General features: G+C 41.8%; 1 protein-coding gene and 1 long non-coding RNA gene across 10 annotated transcripts in view; one reads left to right on the top strand and one right to left on the bottom strand.

The window, feature by feature from the left end:
* Positions 1–15,145, bottom strand: part of LOC310687142 — a 136,978-nt gene that overhangs the window by 3,895 nt on the left and 117,938 nt on the right. Inside the window, exons 4-7 of the long non-coding RNA XR_014516252.1 lie at positions 14,201–14,244; positions 12,442–12,516; positions 9,828–9,859; positions 805–878 (exon numbers count right to left, since the gene is read on the bottom strand). This is a non-coding gene — a long non-coding RNA (uncharacterized lncRNA). The remainder of the gene's footprint in view (positions 1–804; positions 879–9,827; positions 9,860–12,441; positions 12,517–14,200; positions 14,245–15,145) is intronic.
* The window catches only part of CACNA1C (calcium voltage-gated channel subunit alpha1 C), a gene marked incomplete at its 5' end in the record, with an annotated part of 445,655 nt that overhangs the window by 329,498 nt on the left and 101,012 nt on the right, over positions 1–15,145 (top strand). For all 9 annotated transcript variants that reach the window (XM_083461732.1, XM_083461734.1, XM_083461737.1 and 6 more), the window contains 3 exons: positions 946–1,066; positions 1,187–1,256; positions 13,506–13,638. In XM_083461732.1, the coding sequence (XP_083317858.1) occupies positions 946–1,066; positions 1,187–1,256; positions 13,506–13,638 (324 nt within the window). The remainder of the gene's footprint in view (positions 1–945; positions 1,067–1,186; positions 1,257–13,505; positions 13,639–15,145) is intronic.

Raw genomic sequence — 15,145 nt, 5'->3', positions numbered from 1 at the left:
AATCAGCCACATTTTATATCCCTGGTTTGGTATTGTAACTTACAGGTAGGATAAAAGTAGTTTATCTTTCCCTTCTGTGTTCATTCTGTTAAGCCAAATATTCAAATGGCAGAGTTGACACTGGTACTGGTCAACCATGTTGGCTCACTAGAGACTAGTGCTTCCTGTGGCTTGATTTTAAACATCAGAGAGGCAGAAACCACTCAGTGCCCAAAATTAATGCTTCTGTGCATGTGTGTCTCAAAACGGATTTGGTGGTTATATGTTATTCAGCTAGCATCTATTAATCTTTCAAATTCTGTGGAAGCTTCCATCAGATGAAAAAACATCCATAAAGGGGGTGGAGAGAGAAAAAAAGAATGAAAATAAGTTTCTTTCCCCCTCTACTCAATAAAAAGCCCCTCTGGAAAATGGGGGCCATTCTGAACTACGTGGGATGGGGCATGGGAGCTGCAGAGGGGAGGGGAGCATGAGAAACTTTTCTTCCATGAACTTCCTTAAATTACCTTAGGCTGCAAACCACTGTATTTTTGAAATTCTCTTATTATATAGTTAATGGCATCTCACCAGCTCATCTTAATGAGAGGTGAGGTCTGTGTTATAATAGAAATGAAATGGTTGAGCAGATAGACTAGGAGGGTCCTCAAAGCCATCCCTTTTCATACTTTAATGACCTCCTATGAGAAGGCATTATTTTCTTCTCACAATACCAAATTCTTCTTCATGAACATGAAACAGACATTGTTCATTGGAGTTTCAAGATTGGGGGGGGGGGCAGCAATAATCAAGGAGACAGGGGATTACCTCTGCCTCATGTTCTTGTCAGAATTGTACCAAGTGCTTGTTGACATGATAAGGTATGCACTACTCATGGGAGTCTGTAACAGAAAACACAATTCCATATTTTGCGAACATTTGCATTTCCCTTCTTTGCTGAATTATTAGGACTGCTAGTCCTGAAAAGAAACAGGAGCCTGAGAAGCCAGCTGTGGAGGGGGAGACAAAGGAGGAGAAAATTGAACTGAAATCGATCACTGCCGATGGAGAATCTCCAGCTTCTAATAAGGTCTGCTGCTTGTTACCTCCCAACTTGCTTTGCCGAATCATATTTATGAATGAATGAATCAATAAAATGGGATGAATGAGTAAAGCAAGCTCTATTATGGTTTTCCCTTCTTTTTGTCAGAGCAATGTAGATGAATATCAGCCTAATGAAAATGAAGAAAAGAATCCTTATCCTACTACAGAGACGCCAGGTAATTCACTGCTGTGCTCACTTTTTTCCCTCCCACTAGCACAAGAAGCTGAAACTTAAAACACCGAAGGCAGTTCCAGCTGCATCACAGATAGATCCATATCACCCAATAAAAGATAACCAGCTGATAATTGTACTTGACAAGATGGAATCATCTCTTTAGTTCTATGGAAATAACAGGTATTTGCCAGATCCAGATGGGAGACATTCCTAGATTGAGATGATGCCTCCTACTGGAGGATCAGGCAGGGTCATTTCAAGCCTGTTGCCTCCTCTCCAAAGGGAGGGGTCATCTTTCTAGCCAGACCAACCCTGCCTGTGGTTGGTGAAGGCTAGGTTCTTGTGTACTCTTGCTGTCAGCCAGTTTTTTCTGTCCTTAACGTCTCTCCTTTTCTTGTGGTGCTATTACTTGGATCTATGAGTGTTTTGGTTTTGGTGTTTTCTCCTCTCTGGTGTTTATTTTTCTCTTGACTTTTTTGTTTCTGTCTTTTCCTTCCCTAGTTGTTGTACCTTTCCCTCCTCTCCTCATTGTTGTCCTTTCTGAGTGGTGTGGAGGAAGGGGAGAATTTCTTTGGATCTGGTGGGTCTTACTAGATCCTGGAATGTGTTGCACCTCTGATGGGGCAGTCTTTGGGCACTGGAGTGTGGTGGCATGTCCACTAACAAGCAGGAATGCCGTTTTGTTTTCTCTTGTTGCTTGAAGCAGCTGTTTTCCTCTGTGCCTTTTTTTCCAGATGGTCCACAATAATCAACCAGCATGGCCATCAGTGTTAGACTACTCCCACTGTCAGGCTGGTGATTGCCCAGTCATTTGGTGGTTCCTGGCATTGTTGTGATCCCAGCTATATAACTAGCAGGTACACTAGTGCCTGGTAGTAGGGTTGTTATTGCACACTGTTGACAAGTGGTTTAGCATGCTGAAATTGTTTCCCATCTTTTCCCCCCTGAGGTTATGGGAAACTGTATTTTTGATGGCTTTATCTCTACTTTATGTGGGCTCCTGCTATTATGGTTTCCCAACAGTGGACTTGTCTGACTGCAGAACCTCCTTGGCTAAGAGGTCTCTGTGTTTGAACCCATCTTTGTAGCTTTAGACCAGCAATGCATACATCATTACTACAGAAACTCCTGGTGTCTTTTCTTGGGAAGGGAGAATTCCCTTGTTTTTTCTCCTGGGTCAGGAAGTTTTTTCCCCAGGAGATTCAGAGAGGTTGAGTATTCCTTGCAGTTTAGTTCTGAGGGAGGAGAGGAAGGACCCCTTCTACAAAGTCTTACGAGCGCCATAAGAAGAACAGGGGGCAGCAAATTCTAGTTCTGTGGGATCCCCTCCTCCTCCCCTTTCTTCTAGGGCTGTTTCTTGAAGTCAGTCCAGGTCTCATGCTAGGAAATGTGTGGTGGAGACTGGGGCTGTGGTTGCTGGGACAGCTGGCATAAGAAAGTCAGGAGCTGCTGGTCCTGAGGCTAGAAGGAAGTATCAGCAGGCAACTCTGGTGGTGAGCTCTGAAGCCCCTTTTTCTTATATGGATCCCCCCCCCATTCCCCCTGCTCCCCTGAGAGGAAGGGTAGGTGAGGAAGGGCTGGAAGTTAGTTCAGTCTGAAAATATTTGCTTCTGATGTTTTTCTGGCCCTTTTGGCCAAGGCTCACAGGGTCCTAGAACTGACTTAGGAAGATCTTCATGTGCAGCCTTTCTCCTCTCAGTCCTTGGATGTGGGTACAAAGATGGTCTTCCCTACTTCTTTGAACAAACTCCTGCATGTATCCAAGAAAAATAGACACCAGATCCATCTTAGACCTCAGCAGGCTCAGCAAATGTGTGGAGAAGAAATGCTTCAAAATGAAGACTTTGATGTCCATCATGGCAGCACCAAGAAGGGGAGACTGGATGACCTTAACTGATGTCTCCATGTCTCAATCCAACCTTCCACTGGTGGTTTCTCCAGTTCACCTACAGTCAGGATCTCTACCATTACTGGGCATTGCCTTTTAGTCTCATTTGGTAATGAGAATCTTCACCAAGGTATTGATAGCACTGGGCCCATTTCCACACCAGAGGCATTTGCAGTCATCCATATCTGGTCAACATTCTGATCCATGCTCCATCTAGGGGACAGGTTCTTCAAGTGACCATGGCAACAGTTTCCTGCCTGCATGACCTAGGGTTTGTGATTAATGTGAAGAAGAGTGCCCTCTCTCCCACTCAGTATTGGGCACACCTTGAGATTTGTCTGGACACAAATTAGTTCTCCATGTGTCTGACATTAGAGTGAGTGGCAGCACTTCATCTTGCCCTGGGCACTGCTTTAGTGGATCTGATAGCTTGGTGTCATGTTTTGACTTTGTGCCATGGACTCAGTTGCACACTTGGTCACTGCAAAGACTGTTAACAGAACCTCACTGCAGTGAGGCATCATTTGCAGGTAGAAATCCTATTGACAGTGAAGAAAGAACTGGTCTAGTGACTGACTCCATGGCACCTAACTGTGGATGTGTCTCTGGAGGAGCCTTCCCAATTGGCGCTCATGACTTGTATATCTGCAGTTGAGGAACTTCTCTAGTTAATAAGGCCACTCAAGAGGTGTGGACCACTGAATAAACACAGTTCAGTATCAATGAAGTTGGACCCAAGCAACTGGAGATGGACATCTGGGGCCATCGCCTTATGGCCAGGATGGATAAGCCATGTGCCAAAGCTCACATCAGTTATCAGTGAGGTGTGAGATTGATGGTGGAGACGGATACACTTCTGAGATGAGTAGAGCAGCATTTACTCAGCTTGAAGGTAGAACATTTAGCCAGAGTGGACAACCAGACAGCAGACTGGTTGAGCCAGGTATCAACAAGGGAGGCCAAGTGGCAGTTAAAACCCCTGGTGTTTTGTCTAGTAGTGCACTGTTTGGATCAGTCAATAACAGATCAGTTTGCTTCACAGAGCAATGCCCAGCTCGATACCTTTCTCTTGTTTTCAATCTGGGACCATGGGGTGTGGATGCTTTAGAGATTGAGTGGCCTTTGCACTGTTTAATGCAGAAAATGCTTAAGAAGGATCATCAGTGTAGGCGAAGGTGATCCTGACGGCCACTTACTGGCCAAGAAGGCCTTGGTTTCTGCACCTGGTGAATTTGGCAGTGCAGGATCCTTTAATATTGCCAGTCTGGGAGGACTGAGCAGTGTGCTGGCTAATCTTGAAGGCCCACCTTTGTCTGCTCACCCTCTTTGTAAAAGATTTATTAAAGGTGTGACACTTGTTGCTCCTGCACTTGTCCATAGATTTTTTCCTTGAAAATTGAATTGGGTGCTCTCAGTTCTTATGGGACCTCTTTGAGATGATGGCCACTTGCACTCTGAAACGGTTGACCCTTAAAGTCATATTTTGGGTGGCTATCACCTCAGCCATATGTGTTGGAGCTGGAAGCTGACCCCTCCATTTTATTTTACGTCCTGATAAAGTGGTTCTTTGCACAAACCTAGCACTCACGCCTAAGGTGAACTCCATTTTTCTTAAGTCACAGGAAGTGAACCTATCTTTGTTTGGTAAGAATCCTTCCTACTCCCAATAATGTGAATAGCATACTTTTTCCATTTTTAACTCAAGAGGTCATTCAATTTCAGGAAGTGTGAGTAGCTGTTTCTGTCTTATTTGGTCTTCTCTGTTGGGGGAAAAAAGTCTCATCATCCTCCGTTTCCCTTTGGCTTCAGGAGGCAGTTAGTGAAGTGTATTATTCACTGGGTCAATTGCATCCCAAGTCATCACAGCTTATTCTTTGAGAAGTGCTGCAGTCTTGGTTGCCTTGAAGAGAACTTTTCTGGTGGGGGTATCTGTAGGACAGCTATGTGGGCCTCCCTGGCCCTTTCTCTAGACATCACAAAATTGTTTGTTTTGTGGTGGCTGACACAAATTTTCATAGGACTGTGTTGCTGAGGCCTATGAATGAGTAAAGTGATTGGCAGAGGAAGTCCACTCTGGGTTTCTGCTTGCACCTATGTTATATGCCAGTCTAGAAATGCCTTCCATATAGATTTGGCAAAAACAGAAAATTGTTTTAAAATAAATTTCTGTTTGAAGATCCAGATGGAAGACATTATGCACACCTCTCCTTCCCCTGCTTGCATTTGGCAGGGAGGGAACTAGGTTATGGATTTGCCTGCTTTGTCACATACTGTTAGGGCTTCCTTTTCCATCTTAGGGCATTATCTTCTGGGGGTGGTGGAGTAAGGGGTTCCTGTGTTGTTTCTGGCAGTTCAGTTTCTGTTCCTTGTCTATGTCCGGGTTTTTCTGTTTTTTCCTGTGAGTCTTTTTCAGTTAGGCTCAGGGTTTGTGGTTTGCCAGTCGAACAATCGATTTGGGGTTGAGGAGTTGTCTATGCTTTCTAGAGAGGTGACTCCTCCCCCTGGAGAGGAGGCAAAAGGCTAGAAAGGACCCTTCCTGATACTCCTGTAGGAGACGTCATCTGAGTCTAAGAATGTCTTCCATCAGGATCTTAAGAAATTCATGGTAAGACAAATTTCCATTTTTATTATACAGTATTGTATGTTATAGTCACAGCTATATGCAATCTGTATTACAGCTGTGAGCAGCCACTGGTATGTCAGGTTTTACAGCCTCACCAGCTGAAAATTGAGCAGGTCTGTATATATCTGCTTAATTTACATGTCTTTTCTTGTTTCTCCTAGCCAAGGGGATGGAGCAAAAACCTTGCTGCCTATCCACTGGAAAGGCAACTGGGGGTCTACTCACATAAGCATTGGGTTTGTGGGAAGATAATGTGAATTGTGTTATATACCATGACTCCCTTTCTGCGATGGGCTCGTTGTACATGCCTGATATTGCTCAGTTGCAGGAATTAATGGCTTTCAGCGTTTGTTCAAAGGTGCCATTTTAGTGCTACCTAAACACTGGTGTGCCAGCCAGTGGATTAATTTAGCCACTGTGTACAGAAGTTGTATAAATCATTCCTGAATCAGTATGGTTTAGTGGGCAGGACGTTTGACTCGGAAACATACGCAACTATGAACTTGTTTGGTGGCCTTGGATAAACCACTGTCTGCAGTAGCAGTTGGTAGGATAGGGTGGGCTGTGCTATTTTTCTGGCTTCTCATTACCAGTGTTACTGCTGGTTATCAAGAAGGAGAGAAGCAAGGCAACAGGGAGGCTGGTGTGGTGCAGGCACAGCAGTGGAAGCACTGTGTCTACACCTCACCGACTTTCTCACTCCCTTCCCCACTCGATAGCAGGCTGCAACCATAGCACTGGGAAGCAAAAAACAAACAAACACATTTTGGCCCATTACCTCTGACCGCTACTCACTATATGTCTCAGTACTTCTGACTCCATCTCTGAAATGAGAATGAGAGTGGCTTGCTTTGTAGGGGAGTTTTAAGTATGAATCTTGTCTTTGTACATTATGTATTTTCACCTCTTAAAAGCTCTAAAGAAAACCTCAATAGTTACCAAAACATATTCTAAGTCTGCTATGCATGAAATATTTGTCTCAAGACCAAACTAGGTGTTACATGCAATTCTGAGTTATTTCCTTCCACATGTTTCTTGCTTATTTTTGTTTTTACCAAAACTATGGTGGAAGTCTAGAAAACAGCAGGGAATGGAGAGGTACTCTAACCTTTTCTCCTCTAACTTCAATTTTCCAGCTTAAAATAATCTCCCTAGGCCACAGCTTCCCCTGCAAGGAAAAACATAATGGGTGGTTTGGAGCTGGAAAATATAGAACCAAAGAATTGTAGAGTTAGAAGGGTCCCCAAGAGTCATCTAGTCCAAACCCTTGCAATACAGGAATCTCAGCTAAAGCATCCATGACTGATGGCTTTTCAACCTCTGCTTAAAAACCTCCAAGGAAGGAGAGTCTACAACCTCCTGAGGGAGACTGTTCCACTGTCGAACAGCTCTTACCATCAAAAAGTTTTTCCTGGTGTTTAGTCAGGATCTCCTTTCTTGTAAATGATTTAGGGGGTGGGGTGGCGTTAAACACCAAGGCTGCTTTGTAGTGTGTCCCTAAGATATTTGCTTCTGAGGCACAGCATCTGGGGGGTTGCCCTATATATTTGCATGTAATTTCCCCAATCATGTATATTTATTCCTGTTTGCGTATCAGCTGCTCTGTGATCATTGAACATGATGGACTCCTTATTAGCAAACCAAACCTGTGGCACTGCAGATGTGAATAATGTTTTCTCATATCACCCATCTGGAACAGCATCTGACTTTAGACCTCTTCTTGTACTCTGTCTGCATGCAGGTGCTCTTGTTAAGCCAGGCTTTTGCTACATCCAGACAACTCTGGATATCATTATTTTTATCCTGCACCAGCTATTTCAAAGCATTTTTAAAAATCTCAAGTCTTATTACCAAAGATTCTTTTCCAGATACCACCAGCCAATCTTCTAGAAATCTCTCATAGTCACCAAATCCCTCAAAACTGTTATTTTATCTGCTGCTTCAATGAGATCAATTCCTATCTTCAACAATGTTTTTCAGCCTGCCCAACCAGATGGAAAGAGTACTCAAAGCACACTTGGGCTTGCCTATCGGAAGGTTGGCAGTTCGAGTCCACCCAAGAGGGTGAACTCCTGTTGCTCTGTCCCAGCTCCTGCCAATCTAGCAGTTTGAAAACATTCCAGTGTGAGTAGATAAATAGGTACTACTGTGGCAGGAAGGTAAACAGTGTTTCTGTGCACTCTGGCTTCCATCACGGTGTCCCGTTGTGCCAGAAGCTGTTTAGTCATGCTGACCACATAACCTGGAAAGCTGTCTGCCGACAAACACCAGCTCCTTTGGCCTGAAATGAGATGAGTGCCGCACCCCATAGTCAAGTCTGCCTGGACTTAACCATCCAGGGGTCCTTTGCCTTTTACCTGCCCTGCTGAAGTTGTGAATAGACAAGTTTGGTTCACTGGAGTCCTTTTGGGGGGTTTGTGGTAATGGGAATCCTTACAAATAGGTAACCTGACAGTCTTTGACTATAACTACCTTGCTCATCTGCAAGCTTTTGAGCAGGTTTCCCCATCTAAATTATGGCCAGGAAGGTGTTTCTCAGTTTCCACTAAACGGCAGCTGATATTCATAGTTCAGCAACAGGACAGATGCTGCATGACATGCTTGCTTGCCATGGTCAATTATGGGTGCTTTGTTGTTGCAATAACTTCTTCTTTCGCAATCACTCGTGGCTGAATAAGATTGTCTTCCATGAACACTGTGTCAACAGTGGAGGCCAGTTCTGGATCCACATGTCCTTCCATAGTGGGGACATAGGTTTTTGGATGAGAGTTCATCACGGTGAGGGTTTGTCAAACATGCCTTCCTCTTAGCTCGTTTCTCCTTTTCACCCTGAGTTTGTGCTTCTTCAAAGTCCATGACACCTTTGGTAAAGGCTGTTGGTAAAACCTCCCTGAGTGTTAAGATCTGCTTCAAAGTTGCTGGTCATTGACTTGTCGATTTTGGAGTATATACTAGGAGAATGTATCTCCACAATTGTTGAATTCACTTCCCATTGAGCTTTGCCAGCCTCACCCCCACCCTCCACCCCCATCAGCTTTTACAGGTGGTTGAAAAGCATTTTGGGATTGGTTTTAATTTAGATCTATATTTTAATTATTTGCTGCATTTTAACTGATATTTATTTTATTGTAATTTTATTGTTGTTTTCTTCTTTTATTTGTAAAACTTCCTTGGGAGAACTTATTCTTAAAGGCAGGATACTTAAACTAAGGACCTTTGCAGTAGAACCTCTGGCATGCTGCTCTCTCAACCAGCGCTACAGCTTGCTTAGATAATGTAACTGCTGGCTTGACTGTCAGCTTCTCCCATTGTAACATTTCACTGCAGGTGGCTTGAAGGTGGTATATCAACTCTGGCTCCTCCATCCGAGTAACTCATTGCTCAGGTATAGGCTGAACAGTTCTCACACTACTTGTGTTGGATTTTTCACCCACCTTCAAGACTGCCTACCAGTTTCCAGGCTCAACTATCTATCAGATCAATACTTGCTTTTCTCAAGACTGCCAGCTCTGACGTAAAGCTTACCCACTGAGAATCTAACAGGAGTGCAGTGGGTATTTGTATCATTGGCCAATTTATGACATGTCTTCAGGGCTTAGGTATGTAAATGCAGCCACAGTTGAGCTCTCCATGGTAGCTGCTGCTTGCCTGGAAGTTTCTCTACTTGCATCTTATCAGCACCCACCTCTCATACCTCCAGGATTGGGATGTGGTTGAGCAGGTCCAGACCCATCATGCACTTCATTCAGTTTTTTATAAGCTCACGTTGCCCCAGTTTTCACATTAATCTTCTTTGCGCTACCTTTGATGTCTCAGCTTCAGACTGCAATGCTGCTCCAGGCATCCCCCAGCGGCAGGCCCTCCAGGCACTCATTATGCAACTCTTCAACCTGCCTCTTGGCTCTTGCAACCGCCACTAAAGAGATCTGCTATGCTGACAAGCTTCTTTTCAGCAAGAGAATCATGATGATGATGATATATTCAATGAGAGTAGACAGAGTACTAATTTTACAATCTAGTTTACAGGCAAATTAAAGAGTTTAAGCTCTGTAAGTACGTACAATGAGGATGAAAGCCAGAATGATGCGAAAACCTGGAATATAAACTCAGAGCAAAAGTAAACATTGAAAAGGCTCCATCAATATCATTATCATCATTATTAGTCAAATGTACTGCACTTCTAAGTTCCAAAGGGCTTTCCAGGCTTTCCCTTGTTCTCCTTTATTTAAGGAAGGCAATTGTGTTTTTAATATATAGGAATCATCAGAGAGAGTAGATTCTGGGTTGAATAAAGATTAACCGTAGGTATCCAAGGCTCATTTATTTGTGAAGGTATTTTTTATATTGCCATCTACCACATGTTCTCAAGGCAGGTTCCAATAACACCTTACTGTACACTTACTTCTAAAAAATAATTTAAAAATCCCTTTATTTGATAAAGACCATTTAATTACTGTTGTTCAGGGGCTCAACAAAAGAAAAATGTCTGCCCCTGATATTGGAACCCATTTGGCATTGGTGTCTATCTGATCTCAAGGACAAGAGAGTTTCAAAGCTGGATCACTACCATGGGAAGAGACTGTTCTTGGTTCTAGTCAGTAAAGGTAAAGGGACCCCTGACCATTAGGTCCAGTTGTGGCCGACTTTGGGGTTGCAGTGCTCATCTCGCTTTATTGGCCGAGGGAGACGGCGTACAGCTTCTGGGTCATGTGGCCAGCATGACTAAGCCGCTTCTGGCAAACCAGAGCAGCACACGGAAACACCATGGGTTAAACCACAGAGCCTAGGACTTGCTGATCAGAAGGTCGGCGGTTCGAATCCCCGCGACGGGGTGAGCTCCCGTTGCTCGGTCCCTGCTCCTACCAACCTAGCAGTTTGAAAGCACGTCAAAATGCAAGTAGATAAATAGGTACCCCTCTGGCGGGAAGGTAAACAGCGTTTCTGTGTGCTCCCCCCCCCTTTCTAGTCAGTAGGTACCTGTTAATGGTGGTTCTATCAACAGGGCCTCCCTTGCTGATATCAACAAATGGGTAGGCCAATTTTGAGAGAGGCACTCTTTCAGGTAGTTGTGTTCAAGTCATTTGGGGCATTATATATCAAAGCCAACTTCTGGGATTAGCCTCTGTGACATATAGGCACCCAGTGCATGTGCTTCAAAATTGATTTATATGTGCTTGGGCTACCATCCTTGTCAGCACCTTTGCATCTGTCTTAGTTCCAGTCTCCAAACCAAATTCAAGGGTAGCTCTCTGTAGAGCACATAGCAGTAATCAAGCCAGGAAGTTACTAGGCCATGGATATGGTGGCTAGGCTATTCCTGTCCAGCAGCAGCCAGAGCAGGCAACAGGCACTCTGCACCCCACTAGCTATCTAAGGTTCTGGTAACAAGGTGGAATCGGTGAGTGCTCCCAACTATGCACTTGATCCTTTAGGGCAGGGTTATCCAAACTTTTGTCTCCAGCTGTTTTTGGACACTTGGCTTTTAAAGAAGAGGCAATTTATGAACACAGAACAGTCATAAAAATGAGATAGTAAAGGAAAGCTTGCTTAAGGATTGCTGTTAGGATGCCAGTGCAGACAATTAAACACAGCTATTGTTTTGTACCATCTTTTAGTTTTTCTGTTTATCTAGATAATTACCTTAATGGCACCTGTGGAGTGTGTGCGTGTGCAAGTTTTTAAGCATCTTACTGTTGTTCTGTTCACAAACACATTAGACTTCTGGAGGTGCTTGAAATCCTCAAAGTATTTTTCCAAACCCTCCCTGTATTCCCACAGGCCACCCAGGGCCCCTTCTTGCAATTTCTTCCTTGAAGGATAGTCTCAGATCTCCACAGTGCCTGGAGCTCTCATTTTTAAGAATTTGTTTCAAGAGTTTTAGTTTTTAATTCTTCTGCCTTGCCTGAATTCTAAACAAGCAACAAAATGAAGAATTTATTTCCATCTCTTTTTAGGGAAAAATGGCCATTCCACCTGGTGTTGTGTGCCGTATTCACATCTAAGGGCAGGGAGTAGGGACCAGGTCAGGTGTTAACTCCATGCATGGATTCACAGAGGTGGGAAAAACCAATGCCCAATTTGCCCCAAAGCATTCTTCACAGCATTATTATTATATTTTCTTCTCATTATTATTATCAAATGATTATCTATGGTTCACCCTAAGGTTCCAGAGTAAGTTACAACAATTTAAAGTAGAACATTAAAAACAGTTTAAAAATTACAGTTGAAGATCCTAAGAACTCGCTTCTAAAAGTATTAGAAAAAATACAGGAATTTGGGCAAGTAGCAGGTTTTAAATTAAATAAAAATAAGACAAAGCTGCTAGTCAAAAACCTATCATAATCGGATAAAAAAGTATTATATCAAATCATAGAAATAGAGATTAAAAAAAAAATTAGGAATCTGCCTTACAAACCAAGAACATTAATATCTTTAAAGATAACTATGAAAAGATTTGAAATGAAATAAAAAGGAATCTAGAAATATGGGTTAGAATGAATTTATCATTATTAGGAAGAATTTCAGGGATTAAGATGAACATATTGCCAAATTTTTTGTTTTTGTTTCAGTCAGTGCCGGTAATAAGTAACACAGCATGCTTCAAGAAATGGCAAAAGGATATCTCAAAATTTATATGGTAAGGGAAAAACCAAGGATAAAATATAAACTACTTACTTTCATTAAAGATAGAGGAGGATTTTCCCTTCCAGACTTTAAATTATCCTATGAGGCTGCTTGTGTTGCTTGGATCTGGGATTGGATTAAATTAGAAAATATGGATATATTAGATCTTGAAGGACATGACAACAGATTTGGATGGCATGCGTACTTGTGGTATGATAAAGGGAAAGTACACAAAAGATTCTATAACCACATAATTAGGAGATCACTTTTAAAAGTATGGGAAAGATATAAAGATTTACTAGAACAAAAGACCCCGTGGTGGCTGTCACCAACAGAAGCAACCTCAATTAAAAAAATAAATAGGAAATAAAAATGGTTCACATATAGAGAACTCTTAATAGAAATAGAAGGGAAATTAAAATTGAAAGAATTTGAAGAGTTTTGAGAACATGTAAATGATTGGCTGCAGTATCATCAATTAAATGAGGCATTTAAAGAGGATAAAAAGAAAGGATTTAGTTACACTTTATCCAGATTTCAAAGAGAAATCATAGGTGATAATACTAAATTACTGAAGAAGGTGTACAGTATATTATTAGAGTGGGAAACTAAGACGAGGAGGTAAAATGTCTAATGATCAAATGGGAACAAGATTTAGGACATAATATACAAATGGAAGATGGAGAGAAATTATGGAAAGTGAATTTAAAATTTACAGATTTTATAACTTTGAAACAGAATTATATGAAAATGATGTACCATTGGTATAGTGCCCTTGTAAAAATGACAAAAATGTATAGAACAAGCTCCAATAAGTGTTAGGAATACTGATTGTGTTGAATATAAAATTGTAAAACTTAATAAAAACTATTTTTTTAAAAAAAGATCCTTGGGTCCATTTCAACTCTACGATTCTACAGCTCTATGTCATGATGACAGAAGGATTTAATAGCATCCTGATAAATACAGAAGAAAATTCCTGTTCCCTGATTATTTATTCTCTTCTATAGAGTCTACAGCATAATTAACAACAGCCTTAGCCTAGATTTTATGAGGGAAACCAGAAACCTTTTTCTGATTAATAGTATTTAAAAAGTATAAACTTTGCCTTTCAGGAGAAGAGGAGGAGGAAGAGCCTGAGATGCCTGTTGGGCCTCGTCCACGCCCAATGTCCGAATTGCACCTCAAGGAGAAAGCTGTGCCAATGCCAGAAGCCAGTGCTTTTTTCATCTTCAGCACCAGCAACAGGTATTTTGAGGTGGCTGTTTTGTTGTTGCATTTGCTAACCATGAATAGCAGATCCAAAGTCATACTTCCATAGTAGTCTGGAAAGCATGTGTTTCGTGGTGTCCTTATTCTTTAGGATAAATCTTTTCTATGCAAACCCACTGGAAATCTTCATACTGTAGAGAAATGTCTTTCACTTGCATGAGCCTGGAAGACATTTTATAAGGAGCAAATCATGAGGAAGATTTTGGAAATATATAAAGGAAAAAACAAACTTACTAGTTAATAGGAACTGGGCATGCTAGTTTTCTACATGGTGGGAATATTTTGCATGGAAAAGCATTTGTTGTTGTTGTTGTTGTTGTTACCTGCCCTTCAGCAGATCTCAGGGCTGGCTGTAATAATTTAAAATTCAGTATTAAAAACAGTTTAAGCAATTAACAGTCACAGGAAGAGTGTGGGTCCTGAAAATACACAGGAGCTCCCATCCACAGTCTGAAGTAGTATACTCCAGGCACAGGTTTGCACCTGACATGAAAACAAGGCCTATGAAAACAAGGGTGGATATCAAAAATTACTTAACTTATTTTATCTCGATGTCTGAAGGATAAGATTGTACTTACAACCCTGAAAAAGACCATGAATAAAATATTAGAGAACAGGAAAACTCCAGAATCATGGAAAGAAGCTTTAATAACTTTAATAGTGAAGCAGGAGCAGATTTGACCAATATTAAAAACTTTGGACCAATTTCATTATTAAATTCGGATTATAAGATTTTTACAAGAATATTAGCAAACACACTTTAAAAAAATTTGATTAGAAGAATCAACGATGGCCAGGCTGGCTTCCTGCCGGGAAGACTATTATATAACAACACAAGGACAGTAATCAATCTATTAGAATATTTGGAAATGAAACTGAATAAAAGAACAGCTATGATATTAGTGGAGGCCGAAAAGGCCTTTGACAACGTTTCATGGGATTTTCTACTGAAATCTATTGAGGTAATGAAATTAGGTAATAAGATAAGTTGTGGAATCAAAGCAATTTACAGCAACCTGAAAGCCAAATTAATTATAAATAACGAAATAACGGAAACATTTAATATTGACAAAGGTACCAGACAAGGCTGCCTATTATCGCCTCTTTTGTTTATCACCATATTATAAACATTATTAATAGCTATAAGGCAGGGATGTCCAACAGGTCGATCGTGATCTACTGGTAGATCCCCACAAGTTTTTGGTAGATTGCGGTCGATCACTGACTCCTTTTCCTTAAGGTAAAGGTAAAGGGACCCCTGACCGTTAGGTCCAGTCGCAGACGACTCTGGGGTTGCAGTGCTCATCTCGCTTTATTGGCCAAGGGAGCCGGCGTAAAGCTTCCGGGTCATGTGGCCAGCATGATTAAGCAGCTTCTGGTGAACCAGAGCAGCGGACGGAAATGCCATTTACCTTCCTGCCAGAGCAGTACCTATTTATCTACTTGCACTTTTGGGCATGCTTTCAAACTGCTAGGTTGTCAG

This window comes from Podarcis liolepis, assembly GCF_965112155.1.
Source record: "Podarcis liolepis genome assembly, chromosome: 10".
Taxonomy (NCBI): Eukaryota; Metazoa; Chordata; class Lepidosauria; order Squamata; family Lacertidae; genus Podarcis; species Podarcis liolepis.
This window is presented reverse-complemented; position numbering and strand designations above follow the sequence as displayed.